The 15972-nt window shown below is 35.7% G+C and overlaps 1 protein-coding gene across 3 annotated transcripts; it reads left to right on the top strand.

The window, feature by feature from the left end:
- The first annotated feature begins 3640 nt into the window (after nt 1-3640).
- On the top strand, nt 3641-8077 carry LOC133829807 (putative disease resistance protein RGA3). Of its 3 annotated transcripts, none has more exons than XR_009891876.1 (3): nt 3641-7068; nt 7189-7262; nt 7397-8077. XR_009891876.1 is itself a non-coding variant. In XM_062259604.1 (3 exons), exon 1 carries the CDS (start codon nt 3779-3781, stop codon nt 7043-7045), a length of 3267 nt encoding a protein of 1088 aa, XP_062115588.1. In that variant the 5' UTR covers nt 3641-3778; the 3' UTR covers nt 7046-7068; nt 7237-7262; nt 7397-8077. The 3 variants fall into 3 exon arrangements, 1 of the variants encoding a protein (XP_062115588.1); XM_062259604.1 differs by having other exon boundaries at nt 7237-7262; XR_009891875.1 differs by having other exon boundaries at nt 3642-7068; nt 7186-7262.
- The last annotated feature ends 7895 nt before the right edge of the window (nt 8078-15972 follow it).

The raw sequence follows: 15972 nt of genomic DNA, 5'->3' as shown, positions 1-15972 counted from the left end.
TTAACCTAAACCCCACTCTCGGGACCTCGAAACATGCCCTCATAGTGAGTAGATTCGATCCCGGGCCTTAAGGATTGAAACCCCAAGCCAAAAGCCCTTAAAAACACCCAAAACAGAGTTCTGGAGGAATAGGGTAGCGCTACAGCGCTGCCCTTCTAGCGCCCCAGCGCTCAAGGCAGAACCACAAACCGCCCAACCTCCCTGCAGGTAGCGCTGTAGCGCCCTACACTGGGCGCTGTAGCGCTACCTTCAGCCAGCCAATTCCCAGATTTTCCTTCTTTCGATTCTATCATTTCTAACCCAATCCAAAAGCTTCCAAACATCAAATTAACTCCCTAGTGAACCCAAATACCATCTCCACATGTCCTAGGGACCACAACCCCAAGAACCCTAGCCAAAACTCCAACCAATTCCCAAGTTTCCAACCTAAAAACCAACTGAAACTTAACTTAGAAAACAGAGCAAATTCAAGAGTTCTAATGGCTAGAAACTCACCTCAATTTCAGCAACACACCCTCTTCAATGGTGGAGCATGACTCTAGCTTGGCTAAGCTTGGTTCCTTGGCTTAATTCCTCAAACTGAGCTTGAAAATCCAAAGAGAAAAGAGGAAGAAAATCTATCGGGAGAGAAGGAAGAGAAGCTCTGTTTTTGTTACTCTTCTACAGCCTTAATGGCTGATATATATCCTTAAGGTCAAAAGACCATAATGCCCTTAAGCCAAATAAACCCCTCTAAAAGCTTCCGAGGGTAAAACCGTCCTTTCCCGCCTATCTCGTTAATTATAATTAACGCTCTCCAATTCTCACTATTCTCAATATTCTCAAACACCAATAATCCATATCCCATTACCCTTTAATTCTCGGTAATGCTCTAACCATTAAATTTACCCCGAGACTCACCTCGAGCCCCGAACTTAATCCCGTTATGACTAGACCGAACACTTACACCCCATGATCGTCTCATGTCGATAAGCTCGAACCAATCCACCTTATAATGTGGCTATATTAATTAATCACAATCATGCACCCAAAATATACAATTACGCCCACAGTTGCCAAATTACCAAAATACCCTCACAATAATAAATTCTCCCATATGCATGCATCCACCATCATATAATAATATAATTCACGTAAACATGCATATAATCATTAAATACTATAATAAATCAATTATGACACTCCCGGCCTCCTAATCAAGGCCCTAAACCTCATTAGGAAATTTGGGGCATTACATTTAAACACAACCAGATGCAACCAGCCACAACCCAATGCAACCAATCAACTAGCGACAACCTGTTGCAACTTTAAACACACAACAATAAAACAAAAATAAACATAAAGCAACCAATATCAATCTATTGCAACCTAAATAGCACAACATTTAAACAAAACTGAATAAAAATATAATATAAAATGAATGAATAATGAAATTGAAAATATACATGTGGTGATGGAATTATATGATCAGCATTTGCCAATTTTGGCTTTTTTTGTTTAATAGCCTTTTTACCTTTAGCCTGACCACTCAATGGTCTCTTCTTATTATCTTTTTTTATATTTTGAGGGCTGTTTTTTGAATAAGCAAGAGAACCAGAGAAAGAAGAAAATCTGGTATGGACCATGATTTATAAGCCCAGTATGTACTCCTGCCAAAAACAAATCATGAGAACAAAAAAACATCTTTGAGCTATATGCAACTAAAAAAATGCATATATGTCAACTACATGTTGTTCAGTTGGAGAGAGAATTGGAACAACTTTATCATATATGATGCTTGGTTGGAGATGGCCTAAGAAAAAAGAAGTTCAAAAAAACAAAAGAAAAAACTAACCATATATTTCCCAAGTGTAAGTGAAAAAACAAGTAACTTTTCTTCACTCTTAGTCTTTATTTGTCATTAAGTTTACAATTGGTATATCAGTATACTAATTTGGTTCTAAGTTTGTGGTGAATTGGAATACAAAAAACCAACAAATGGGTATCTAAAATTCATTCCAGGACAGGTCCTCCACAATAAGGATACTAAATCACAAACATTGCAAGCATTTTTCCTCATTTCTTTCTCTCATTTTCTCCAGCTTCATTGTTCTTTTCCTCTGAGTCAAAAGGGAAAAAACTCAGCTTACTCTTCTTATTCAACTTGATCAAATGTAGTACTTTTATTTTACAGTCAAAAAACTTCCCTGCCCCTCAAAAGAACACTCTCCTAATCACCCTTGCAAATGCTAAGTGCATACATATAGTTCGAACTAGTATTTATAAGACAATTACAAGGCTTTCACCCATATAACAGAATTAACTAACTCAAGACTGCTATGACACATTTTTCAAGAACTGAAATTCGGCACAGAACAAAATATAAAGAAGTGCGACAGTCTCTTTTTCTAGCTTGCCTTTAATAAAAAGTGTGAGTTGAAATTTATTATAATTGAATAGAACAAGCCTCTCTTATTAGTTGTAGTTGATAATCTACTTGTGTAAAAAGAAGCTTGGACTTCTGTGGCCATAATACTTTTTTGTTTGACAAAGGAGTTTGCAAACTAATTTACTAATACACGCTTGAGTTAGTATATCTAGTAATTATCACTGAAATGAAATCTAAGTTGATTTTAGGATCAAAGAAAGTTAAAGCATCCATTAAAATCAGTGGCAACAATTATTGATCTCAGTTACAAATTTATATTTATAAGTAAATGTTTGTGATTCAGTATCATTATTGTTTTAGTTGATTTTAAATTCTTCTCAAATAAAGGTTAATGAGCTTTGAAGTTGGCAAAAGGCAAATCAGTTGGAAATTCATTGCAGAAGAATATATATATATCGTTTATTTAATATTCTTTTACCAAAATTTGTCATTGGAAATTTACACGAAAATTGCAAGACGGAAAGGCAGAAAAAAAAGGCTTATTGATATTGTCGTCAAGCTCCTCGAGCTTGTGCGCCGAGACGGAGAAGACTAAGAGACAAGAGTAGACCTGGAGGTCGTCGAGCTCCTTGATCTTGCGCCACCGAGAGGAAGAGGAGTAAGAGACGAAAGGCTTCAACGAAATGAGAGTGAAAAGAGATGAGGTGGAGACACGAAAGTGAAGAGAAGCGACTGTATTCTCTAGACACGGAGGTGGAGAACTCTCCAAGCTGAATAACGTTAAGGGTTAGGGAAGGGTAATTTAGACCGTAAAATTGTATAAACAAACCGTATAACTGCATAAATAAAATTATAACAATGAAAGGAAATAAAAAATGATGTAAAAATGAAAAAAAATGGTAAAAACCAGTATATTGGGTAATTTCCCAAAAATAAATCTAACAAAACTATGCAAAATCAATATCCATCCCCAATGTAGATGCAAATCAACCTCTACAACTTCTTTAATCTGAAATCTAGATTTGAAAAATCTTAAACTCTCTTTTCTCTAAATCCTACTTTTAAAATTTAAGTTGTAAAGCCATAAAACTTTTAAAATATTATTTCACTAGATAAATAAAAGTTGAAAATTAATTTGTTATGCATAATGATTAATATAACTATTTGCCTGTATTAAATGTAATAAGGAACCCTTTCAAAAAACAAAAAAAATGTAATGTGATATTATGTGGGAGTGATAAGGAGGTTGGGCACCATTAGTAGTAATAGTCAAATTTATTTCTTTGTTGTTGCGACGATCCAGCTAGCTATTAAAACTCTCAACTTGCCAACAGAAAGAGCAGTAGTACTACTAAAGCTCTCTCGTAAACTTTCGGCAGCTCTTGCTTTTTCTTTGCTTTGTTTCAATCAATGGCGGCAGGAAATCTCTCCCTTGTTGCCAAAAGGATCCTCAATTTGTTGGATCCTGAACGAAATATACGAGAGACTGCGTCTCGCTGGGGTGGACACCACAACCTTCTTCGAGGACTTGCGAATATCGTTTCAGAGCTTGCTCCCGTGCTTCTGGATGCGGAGAAGAAGAGTCAGCGTGACCGCTGTATCAGAAAGTGGGTGATGGATCTTGAAGATGTTCTCTATGATGCTGATAACCTCTTGAATGAGATCTCCACAGAAGCCATGCGGCGAAAACTGATGACCGAGAAGAGCGGAATTGTCACACAGGTACGCAGTGATTTCTTCCCACCTGCATCCGTGGTTAAGATGACGAAGAAGATGCGTAGTTATTATCAGAAAATAAAAGAAGTTGAGAGGATACTAGATGAAATTGGAGCTCGGAGAAAAGATTTTGATTTGGAAAATCTTAGTGAAGCAGAAGTTGACATGGAAACAAACGAAGATTCACTGAACCAGATACGCTCATTCATAGACGAAGGAGTTCTCATAAGTAGCCACGATAAAATTGAAATCGTTGTTAGTTTGTTGGATTCGAAACACAAAGGGAACTTGGTGATTCTTCCTGTATTTGGCAAAGCGGGATTAGGAAAAACTACTTTTGCTGAAGACGTGTTCAATGATGAGATGGTAGAAGATCATTTTGACTTTCAAATTTTGTTATCAGCCTCTCAGAAATTTGATGATCAACATATTCTGAGACTGATACTTGTCCATAGAACTGGTAGAACCGATGATGATCTTTGGAGAGACCCACAGTCACAAAAGGAACTCCTTCGAAATTCATTATTATCAGATGACAGACGGTCACCAATGCGAATCCTCATTGTATTAGATGACCTGCAGAGCGAAGACCTTAAAAAATGGGATTCTCTAACAGAAGTTTTTGAATTTTGTGCAAAGGGAAGTAAAATTCTTGTGACTACCCGATCTCCAAGGGTCGCACAGTTACTCCTCGTCAGACCTTATCCGTCAAGCGATCTAAACCAAGAGCAGTTGTGTATTTTATTTGAAAAGATTGTTTTTGATCAAGAGGAAGAATCCTGGACCAGAGATCGATCTTTGTGGATACGCATCAGAAATAAGATGGTGAAGAGGTGTGGTGGACATCCTCCTGACATAATGACAATTGGAAGCAAGTTACGATCTAGAACAGGTGAACAGTGGCAACTTTCCAAATTAGGGGAGGACTACTTGTATAATCCATTTCCTTTTACAAGTTACGCAAAAGAGATTGCTGAGGTTCCACGATTACTGAAGTTGTGTTATGACGATCTCCCTTCTCCTTTAAAACACTGTTTCGCTTATTGTAGCTTATTTCCGAAAGGCGAGGAGATTGATGTCCAGACGCTAATAAGACTGTGGATGGCGCAAGGCTTCATTGTTATTGCTAAGGAATCAGATAAGAAGTCTCTGGAGGATGTTGGATATCAGTATGTTCTGAATTTAATTGACAGATACTTCTTGCAAGAAGTGGAAAGAGATGCAAATCAGGTGACAAAGTGCAAGGTGGATTATTTGATGTATGATCTCGCAATTTCTGTAACAGGTGACCAGTGCAGAATATTAGATTCAGCAGCCACTCTTCAGAAAAATAGTAAAACTTTTCATGTGCGTTTCAATTTTGACCTAAACTCAACAGAAGATGTAGCAACGTTTGATAGAGAAAAGATGAGGACGATTGTTTTGTCGGGTCAGTCAAGGCGAGTCTATAAAGGGATAGCTGTTGACACAATTTTTGACAAAATAACTTCCAAATTTAGATTTTTGCTGGCACTAGATATGCATGCTTCAGGACTTGACATAGTGCCGAATACTATTAGCAAGTTGAAACTTTTAAAGTATCTTGATATTTCGGAGAATGAGGACCTAACAATCCTGCCTAATTCCATCTCGGAGCTGATCAATTTGCAAACGTTGATACTCTCTAAATGTTATAAACTGGAAAAGTTGCCGACAGACTTTGGTAATCTGGTCAATCTACGACACTTAGAGATCGATGGATGCAACAATTTGGCTTATCTTCCGCTAGGAATCAAACAACTCAAACTTAAGGAGCTATCACAGCTTGTAGTAAGTGTAGACTCCTCTCAGACACTTGTACGTTCGAGCGAGCTCATACGACAGTTCGGAATCAGAAATTTGAGACTTAAAAACATGAGACATAAAGAAACAGTGGTCAACTATTTGAAGGAGGTACCATCTCGAATTCAATCCTTGTCATTAGAATGGAAAGTTGGCAAACAGAATTCCGTCCACGAACAACCACCACTGTCTCTTGACAAAAATCTCCCTTCAGATCTTAAAGAATTGTCTATTAACGGATTCGGGGGTGTTACAGTGTGTTGTCCTGACTTTCATTTGTGTGACAAGCTAGTGAAACTTTCATTGAGCAGATGCACAAATTGCAAAAATCTACAGGCTGTTAATCAGATATCTGGTCTCAAGGTGTTGGTACTGGAAGATCTTACCAACCTAGAATACATGTTGGTCGGTGATTCATCATCATCATCAGCAAATCTCTTTTCAAGCCTAGAAAAACTCTGGCTCTCAAAACTGCCTAAGCTACTGGGATGGTGGATAAACGAAATCAGTCATGTGTGGCCTTCATTCGATCGTCTTTCGAAACTTGTTATTGAAGATTGCCCCAACTTGTCTTCCATTCCATTATGTCCAAATCTAGCAGAAGGTCTAGTTCTGGACCGGACTAAATGGAAGTTGTTTGAGTCACGCAAGAACCTATCAAGAGCAGCAGCCCATGAAGGAACATCATTGCCAGCCTCCTCATTACCTTATCGTCCCCATTCTTTCACCTATTTGGAGAGTATGAGCATTTCTGGCATTGAAGACCTCGACGCTGATAAAATCCAGTGGAGGACCATGAAAAAACTACGGTTCTTGAGATTTAATTGTATTCCGGGAATGAAAGAGCTTCCTTCCCAACTTCATGATGCTTCCAGCTTGGTAGAACTGCAGGTTTGGCGCTGTCCTATCAAAGCAATCCCAGGAAGCATCATAAATTTCAAAAAGCTTGAGAAACTTGTGATTGGCATATGCCCCCTTTTGCAAGAATTACCTGCTCAATTTAGTAGAGTTCAAATTCGGACACTGGAGATTAAGGGCTGCAACACGTTACTAAGGAGATTGGAAGTGGGCAAAGGTGCAGATTGGAATAAAATTAAATTAATCCCGGAAATAAAGTTGGGTCCGATTTCAGGGAGATGATGTAAAGTCATTGCCCTGTTCAGGTACATAAGTTCATTAATGTATGATTTAAAGCAACTACGTTTATCATTAGATTTCTCTTGCACTAGCTGGAGAGTGTCCATAGTAATTTGATTTTATTTTTTCTTTTTGATTTGCAGCAGCAGATAGAGGAACAATAATTTTAATTTCATACTGTTTTCCTGTGTCAGGACATACGTTTGGTCCCCATGTAATGGTAGGTACTACTAACTCTCTGTTTAGTAATTTCGCTTTCGTGAATTACAATTTTTCTATGTGCGATTTAAAATTAGTCTATCCACTTTTATGATATTGATCCCTGACTTCTTCTGATTCAATTTTACTATTTAGAGAATAACGGGAGGAAGGATTTCCATTTTGGTGCTTCAATGCCAGTCTGTTGGGTTCTGATTGAAACTTGTTCAACTTTCGTTACTCTTGCTTGTTTTGGCTCAGCCCTTCCACTACTCTAACCAGTTGAGAATTGATTTCTCTATAGTACTGGTGCCAAGCGTTGGCGCATCGCCTTAACAATCATCTGTCTAGACCGTGCCGCAGCCCAGTTTTTTTGTGTTGTGACGTTGTGACCACCACTCTCAGCCATCCTGATCCATCAGTGCCCCAACCTTTAATAATCAGCACTGCGGCATCACTCGATGCTTCGCATAGATTTTGAGATCTGAGACTAAACGCAGTAACCTAAACTTTACCGCACTGCGATGCCGAACAATTATTTTCAAGGTCTATGAATAAGCTTATCCTTTAGAATTGAAAAGAGAGATTATTTAATGGGAAAAAACTTGTTACATGTCTATTGAGAGCTTGTGAAAGAGAGTAAGTTGTTTGAGACCTTTTATCTCAATGGGAATTTCTTAGCAGTATCTTTTGGGTGAAAGGGTTTAGGAGATTTTGTAAGAGATTGTTTTGAGAGTTTAGTTTATTGAAGTTGTAAAAATTCATCAAAGATAGAGGTGATAGAGAATTTTTCAAGAGGAATTCAACGAAGTAGTATGCATTAAATTTGGCCCTAAATTATTTTGTATTGTTTTGATTTTAGTGTAAGTTTGGTGAATTTTTAAACAACTAATTACAATAATATTTTATATTACTATATTAATATTGATAATACTAATAATATTTTTATATACAAATCCTAACTATTTTTAGATTTTAATTAGTTAATTTTTTTTATTTTGATTTTATTTTATGTTATTTTTAAATACTATTTATTGATCAACGTGAAATGTGATAATTATATTAACAACTTCTCATTTTACTTGCTTTTTCACATTATCTTTCTTTTCAAAAAACCAAATTATATCTGCCAAAAAATAAATTAAAGCCTGACTCTCTCTCTTCCATCTCTTTTAAGAAAATAATGTTATTATTTGTTTATTTTTCTAAACTGAATAGTTTATTTTTATTTTAAATTTAATGTCTTTGTTATTTTCAGTAATGGTTTTGTTTATTTTTATGTTTATGTCCATGATATCATTTTTAATTTTCTAGATTGGTTTGTATGTTATTTCTTTTTCCCGCTTTATGAACATAAAGTTATGTTTTAAATTGGCATATGTGGTTCTTAAATGTTGTTGATACCCAGTTACCTCAAAATCTTTATAAGTACAACAATCTTCCCAAATACAATTGTAGTAAATGTACACAGTTGTCATATTATGTTTTGATCAAATAAACAACAACGTATATGTTAGACAATAATGCTATTATTAAACACCGTTTTCATTTATTTTTATCATGTTGTAGTAATAAAAATATGTAAGTTAGACGGGTAAGTTATAATTATACATAGCTGTTCTTTTTTAAACATTTATTAATAAAAATAAAAGAATACATTAGAATAGCATGTTATAGTTATATAAACATTTTTGTTAATTTATTGTTCAATGAGTACTTTTGTAACGTCCCGAAAATTCATAATAAGGCTTAGTGCCTTGATTAGGGGTCATAAGGGCAATATTGGATTAATTATGTGTTTATGTGATATATATTACATTATTATGTGAGTTATATTATGATATTACTATGCTTGCATGTTTAAGTGTATTAAATATGCATGTGTGCTCGTTTCTTAGTAGAGTGGTATGTTTATAATTTTGACCCATTGAGGGTATATGTGTAAATATATGTGTTTTATGATTGAGATCACATTCTTATGTGGATATATTTGATTTACTCGGCGCGAGGCGATCCTAGTGAGAAATATAGTAGAAAAGTCGCAACGGGCCCAGCTCGGGGTAAGCCTAGGGGTATTCTGGAAATTTGGTAAATTACCAGGATTTACTAGGTAATGTGATATTATTATAGTAAAATTTTTACTTTTGTTGTATGTAAGTAAAAAATTCCTTTTTCTCAATGTATATCTATTCTTTCTATATGAAAAAAAATGCATTTAACTGTTTTTTTTAACTTTGATAGAATATTCTAAATATTTAACGAAATATACTTTTAAAATTAATTAAAAATATATATATTAATTATATTAATATAAATTTAAATATTATAAAATATTATTATTATAATAATATTTAATGCAAACTATGTATTTTAAAAAATTATTAATATAAATTCAATGTTATATAATATCGTTATTATGATAATATATAATACAAGACTTAGATATTTTGCTAATTATATTAATATAAATTCAAATATTATAAATATTATTATAACAATCTATAGTATATAATCTAGCCTATTAATGGTTTAATTTTTCTTTAAATATGGTTACTGTTATATTATTTTATAATATAATGTAATATTATATTATATTATAATATAATGTTTTAGATTAAATAAATGTGACAAAACATATAATAGAGAGTTACAATATTTAGATATATGAGATATATCCAAATAATGTAACATATTTGGTATTACAAATTTGTAACTTCAAAATATTACACTTTATTGTGTAAATTTGGTGTTGCACAATATTGAGATGAATTTCATAAAGCCATATGTGAAATGGTTGTTAGAGATATGATTTTAACCCCAATAATGTGTTTTGGGAGTTACAAAATCATTTGGGAGGGTTTGGAACCGTTTGAAAAAACAGCACATTTTCAAGTGCTGAAACTGAGCCGTGGCCGCGGCCACTGAATGATGGTGGTCGCGGCCTGGGGGACAGAGAGTAGTGACCGCGACCACTGATGTCCCTGGCCGAAGCCACAGGTGCATTTCAGGCCATTTTTTCAGTTTTTTTCCAAAAGTGTTGAACGGTTCCAAAAACCCAAATAACTCACAATTCTCATTTTTAATTCCATATTAATCCAATTAAATATTGGTAACAGCCATGCGGGTTGGTGAAATTTGAAATTCAAATGATGTCTCTAAACTCTGTAAATAGGAGCCTATAGCTCACTTGAAAGACACAACATTTCTATCCATTAGAGCACTTGGCTAGAAACACCTTGAGGCTTGATAATTCCATAAAGCATTTCCTATAATCTATGAGAGATCCCTTAGTGCTTGAGTTAGAGGGAAATAAGCTTTTGGACAAAGGTTTCAAACTTTGTTCAAGTTGGTGATCCCCAACACTCTTCACTTTGGTAGTGTGAGTGAGAGTTGCTTCTATTTAGTTTGTTTGTTCTTTCTTTCTATTCTATTTCTCTTCATCTTCATATTCTTCTCTTTTGTTTATTGTATTTCTTGTTTTGAGTTGTAATCTTCTTTTCTTTATTTCAAACACTTTTACTTTACTTGTAATATTTTGCTTTGAGTTGTATTTTCACTATTCTTGTAACGCCCTGGTTACCCCAGAACAGTGACGGTGAACCGGAAATTTGACCCGCTACCCGAGTCCTTTGGTTAAAAATGTGCTTCTAAGTGTTATTAACAGGCTAAGGTGGAAAACCAACAAAAAGAAAGTTATATATTTTATTTAATACATAAAACTATTCATGGGCCCATAAAAACATTTACAAGTTAATTACAACTCAAAATGGTCATTGCTGTTTCAAATTTACAAACCAACCGACCTAAGCGGCAAAAATAGGGTAAACCCCCAGTTCCTCTGAGAACTCCTTGGCCGTGGTGGTCAAGCGGCCGCATATGTACACATCACCACCTAAGCTCTCCACTCAAGGTTGGGTGAGCTTTTCTTTCCCTTTACCTGCATCACATAGCACCCATGAGCCAAGGCCCAGCAAGAAAACACAGTAATGCATATAAATATTAACAACTGATTACTATTATAATCACACAGAGCTTATAGCTCTTAAACAGATGAGTGATTCAACACTTGAGGTTCTGGTAAACCATACTGAGTGACTGACAAGCGAGTCACTAATTTAAGCAGATGAGTAACTGCTGGGTAAGTCACTAGCCTTAACAGATGAGTGACTGCTGGGTAAGTCACTAGCTTAAACAGATGAGAGACTGATGGGTAAGTCTCTAACTTAATAGATGAGTGACTGATGGGTAAGTCACACAAGCACTTTTAGTTTTCATCGAACTTGAGGTCGGTCCGGCATTAACGCTGTTCTGAGTCGTTTAATGCAGATGTCGATTAGATCTAATCTTTATCGGCTTGCGTTGAACACGCTAAGGCCGTCCTGACTTATGAGTCAGCACTGTGTGACCAGTGCCCAGTACCACTGTCGAACTTGACTAATAAGTCACAACTTCACAGTTGATACTGACACCTTTTCCAAATCTGACTAATTAGTCAGTACCATGCACAAGTGAGCAAGATTTGCTAAGCATTCAATAATCAATCCATGTCCACATTTAAACATTCAACATTCCTCATGAATAACCATGCATGTCACATATGGGGTGCAGTTTTCTTACCTCTGATTCGAGCGAGAAATATAATAAGAACGACTCCTGAGAACGATCAACCTTTTGGTTCCTTAGCGATTACCCCAAGCTCAGCTTGTGATGCTCTTCAATGGTGGAACAGTCTCCCAAACTCCCAAGGCTTACTTCCCAAGCTTGAATCCTCAAGAATGGCTCAAAAATCTCAAAGGAAACTGAAGGAGAGAAGGTACGGGAGAAGCTTCAAGTATACTCTGTTTTTCTCTTCTTTCACAGCCTAAAATGGCTTATATCTATCCTAGGGATAAAAAGATCATTATACCCCTAGGTCAATTAAGGGTTTCTAAAGGCTCCCAAGGGCAAAATTGGTATTTCCCACCTATCTCGTTAATCATAATTAATGCTCTCCAATTCTCGCTATTCTCAATAATCTCAAACACCAATAATCCTTATCACGTTACCCTTTAATTCCCGGTAACGCTCTAATCATTAAAATCACCCCGAGACTCATTCTGAGCCCCGAACTTAAACTTGTTATGACTAGACCGCTAATTAATATTCCATGAACGTCTCATGCCAAATAGCTCGAACAAACCCACATTATAATGTGGTCTCAACAATATGTCACCGACATGCATACAAATATACAATTATGCCCTCAACGGGCCAAATTACCAAAACACCCCTATTATCAAATGTGGACCCACATGCATGCATATAACATCATATTATAATATAATTCACATAAACATGCATATTATCATTTAATGGCATAATTAAGCAGTTATGGCCCTCCCGGCCTACTAATCCAGCCACTAAACCACATTAGGGATTCCGAGGCATTACAATTCTATTCTTCTTCTCTTCTTCTTGTTCTTTAGTTTTTTTGTATTTTCAGTTATAGAGTTGTAACACTCCTTTAATCAATCATTATTTATTTGTAATATATTGCATAGAGTTGTATTTTCTTACCTATTTCCATTGAGGCAATCTATTTTTTCCTAACATTCAAAAGCTTATCCTTTTGTTTGTTTCAATGGAAGGTGAGACCATCAAGATAATGAATCAAGACCTAGTGAAGTTTGATAGGTTTGATGGGTCCAATTTCACTAGGTGGCAAGACAAGGTGAGATTCCTTTTTACCACTCTCAAAATCGCCTACATTCTAGAATCCACTCTAGAACCTCTCCCAACGCCATCCGACAAGGACACTCCCGAGGAGGTGGAGAAAAGAAGGAAGAGGGAGGAGGACAATCTCCTTTGTAGGGATCATATCCTCAACGCACTTTTTGATAGGCTCTATGACCTCTACACCGAGACCAAATCGGCCAAGGAGATATGGGATGCACTTGAGAGAAAGTTCAAGGCGGAAGAGGAAGGTACCAAAAAGTTTTTGATATCTCAATACTTTGTTTTCAAATTTTTTGGTGATAAACCTATTCTTCCTCAAATTCATGAATTGCAAACAATTGTTAACAATCTGAAAGTTTTAAAGATTGATAGCTTCCCGAGGCCTTTCAAGTTGGTGCTATAGTGGCTAAATTACCACCAACTTGGAAGAGCTATAGGAAAAGAATCCTTCATAAAAATGAGGATTATTCATTGGAGGAAATCCAAAAGCATATTCGAATCGAAGAGGAATCGATATGTAGAGATAAACTTGTGGAGGAGTCTAATGGAGAGACTTCCAAAGCAAATGCGGTGTCATAACCAAAACATCCCAAAAACAAAGGGAAAAAGGGTAACGAGAAACCTTTGGGTCCAAAAACCAACCCAAACAAGTTTAAGGGCGAGAAAGGTCCTTGTTTTGTGTGTGGGAAAAAGGGTCACTATGCTAGAGAGTGTAGGCATAGAAAAGACCAACAAGGACCTAAGGTGAACGCAATTCAAGAGGAAAACATAGTTGCTACCCTTAGTGAGGTGAATGCGGTCCAAGGCAAGGTGAAAGGGTGGTGGTATGATACATGTGCCACTGTCCATGTCACCTATGACAAATCATTGTTCAATACCTTTGAAGAGTCAAAGGGCAACCATGAGATTCAAATGGATAATGATGGCAAATCCAAGGTACTTGGCAAAGGTATCATTGAAGTCTTTTTCACCTCCGGCAAGAAAGTTACATTAGTGAATGTACTTTATGTTCCCGAAATGAGTAGAAACTTGGTAAGTGGTGATTTGCTTGGCAAGCCCGGCATTAAAGCCGTTTTTGAGTCCGGTAAACTTATACTTACCAAATCAAATGTATTTTTGGGAAAATGGTACTCTTGTGAGGGAATGGTTAAATTATGCACCAATGATGTAACTTTCAATGTTATCAATAAAAATGCTAATTCCGCCTATATTGTTGAGTATGATTCTTTATTTTTGTGGCATCTTAGACTATCACATATAGGTTTTTCAACCATGAAAAGAGTAGTTACATGTGGTATGATTGCATGCAATATTAAAAACTATGGTAAATGTGAAACATGTGTTAAGGCAAAAATGATTAAGAAACAATTTCCTAGTGTAGAAAGATCATCTAATTAACTAGATTTAATCCATAGTGATCTTTGTGAATTAAATGGTGTTTTAACTAGAGGTGGTAAAATGTATTTTCTTACTTTTATAGATGATTTTAGTAGATATACCTATGTGTTTATTTTAAAGCATAAAGATGAAACTTTTGATGCTTTTAAATTATATATATTAGAAGTTGAAAATCAACTAAATAAAAAGATTAAGGTGCTAAGAAGTGATAGAAGATGAGAGTACTTCTCTAATGAATTCAATACATTTTGTGAAGAAAATGGTATAATTCATGAGTGCACTGAACCTTATACACCACAACACAATGGTGTTGCCGAAAGGAAAAATAGGACTTATCTAGAGATGATAAATTCTATGTTGGTGTTTTCTAAGTTGAACTTCAACTTATGGGGTGAAGCGCTTTTAACCGCTTGTCACATTCTTAATCGAATACCAATGAAGAAAAATGAGATATCTCCATATGAGTTATGGAAAGGAAGAAAACCCAACATAGGGTACTTCAAAGTGTGGGGGTGTCTTTCATATTGCAAGAAAAACGGACCTAATAGAACAAAGTTAGGTTCAAGAGCCATAAAGTGTGCTTTTGTTGGTTATGCCAACAATAGTAAAGCTTATAGGCTATTAGACTTAGAGTCTAATATTGTGATTGAATCTAGAGAAGTTGAATTTTTTGAGAATATGTTATGTGACAACAATTCTCAAGCTTCAACATCTCTAAAGGAGAATTTGTTATATGAGAACAATTCTCAAGCTTCTACGTCCAAAATTGATTCTCAAGAGGAGAATTCTCAAAAGGATGTAAAGCAACCCTTTGAACCTAGAAGAAGTCAAAGGCTTAAAATCATAAAAGTCTAGTAGTGGATGAGATAGATTCTCAACGAATTTCATTTTACATGGTAGAAGGAAATAGAGAGGAAGTTATTAGGAAAATTCCTATTGTACTTCTCGTTGAGGATGATCCTAAGACTTATAGAAAAGCTATGAAATCGAGAGATAGTGCATTTTGGAAAGAAGCCATCAATGATGAGATGGATTCCATTCTTTCCAATAACACTTGGAATTGGTAGACCTCCCACTGGGGTCTAAGCCAATTGGGTGTAAGTGGGTATTTAGGAGAAAATACCACACTGACGGCACTATCCAAACCTTTTAAGCTAGATTAGTAGCTAAAGGGTTTAGGCAAAAAGAGGGTATCGATTATTTCGATACTTATGCGCTTGTTGCAAGAACAACTTCTATAAGAATTTTGTTCGCTTTAGCTTCTATACACAACTTGTATGCTCATCAAATGGATGTCAAAACGACATTCCTTAATGGTGACCTCAATGAGGAGGTCTATATGGAACAACCTGAAGGGTTTGTCCTACCAAAATATGAAACATAAAGTTTGAGGACTTGTAAAATCCTTATATGGATTGAAACAAGCTCCTAAGCAATGGCATGAGAAATTTGATCAAGCCATCATGTCTAATGAGTTTAGACATAACAATGGAGACAAGTGTTTGTATTCCAAAACTTGTAAGGGATATGTGATCATTGTTTGCCTATGTGTGGATGACATGCTTATTCTAAGTAATAGCATGAAAGGGATAGAAGAAACGAAGAGGTTTCTATCATCA

The sequence above is a fragment of the Humulus lupulus genome, chromosome 4 (genome assembly GCF_963169125.1).
Source record: "Humulus lupulus chromosome 4, drHumLupu1.1, whole genome shotgun sequence".
Taxonomy (NCBI): domain Eukaryota; kingdom Viridiplantae; phylum Streptophyta; class Magnoliopsida; order Rosales; family Cannabaceae; genus Humulus; species Humulus lupulus.
Note: the sequence above shows the minus strand (reverse complement) of the source record. Positions and strands in the feature narration are given on the sequence as shown.

Coding starts and splice junctions, on each gene's coding strand:
- LOC133829807 (XM_062259604.1), top strand. CDS start 3,779: ATGGCGGCAGGAAATCTCTCCCTTGTTGCCAAAAGGATCCTCAATTTG.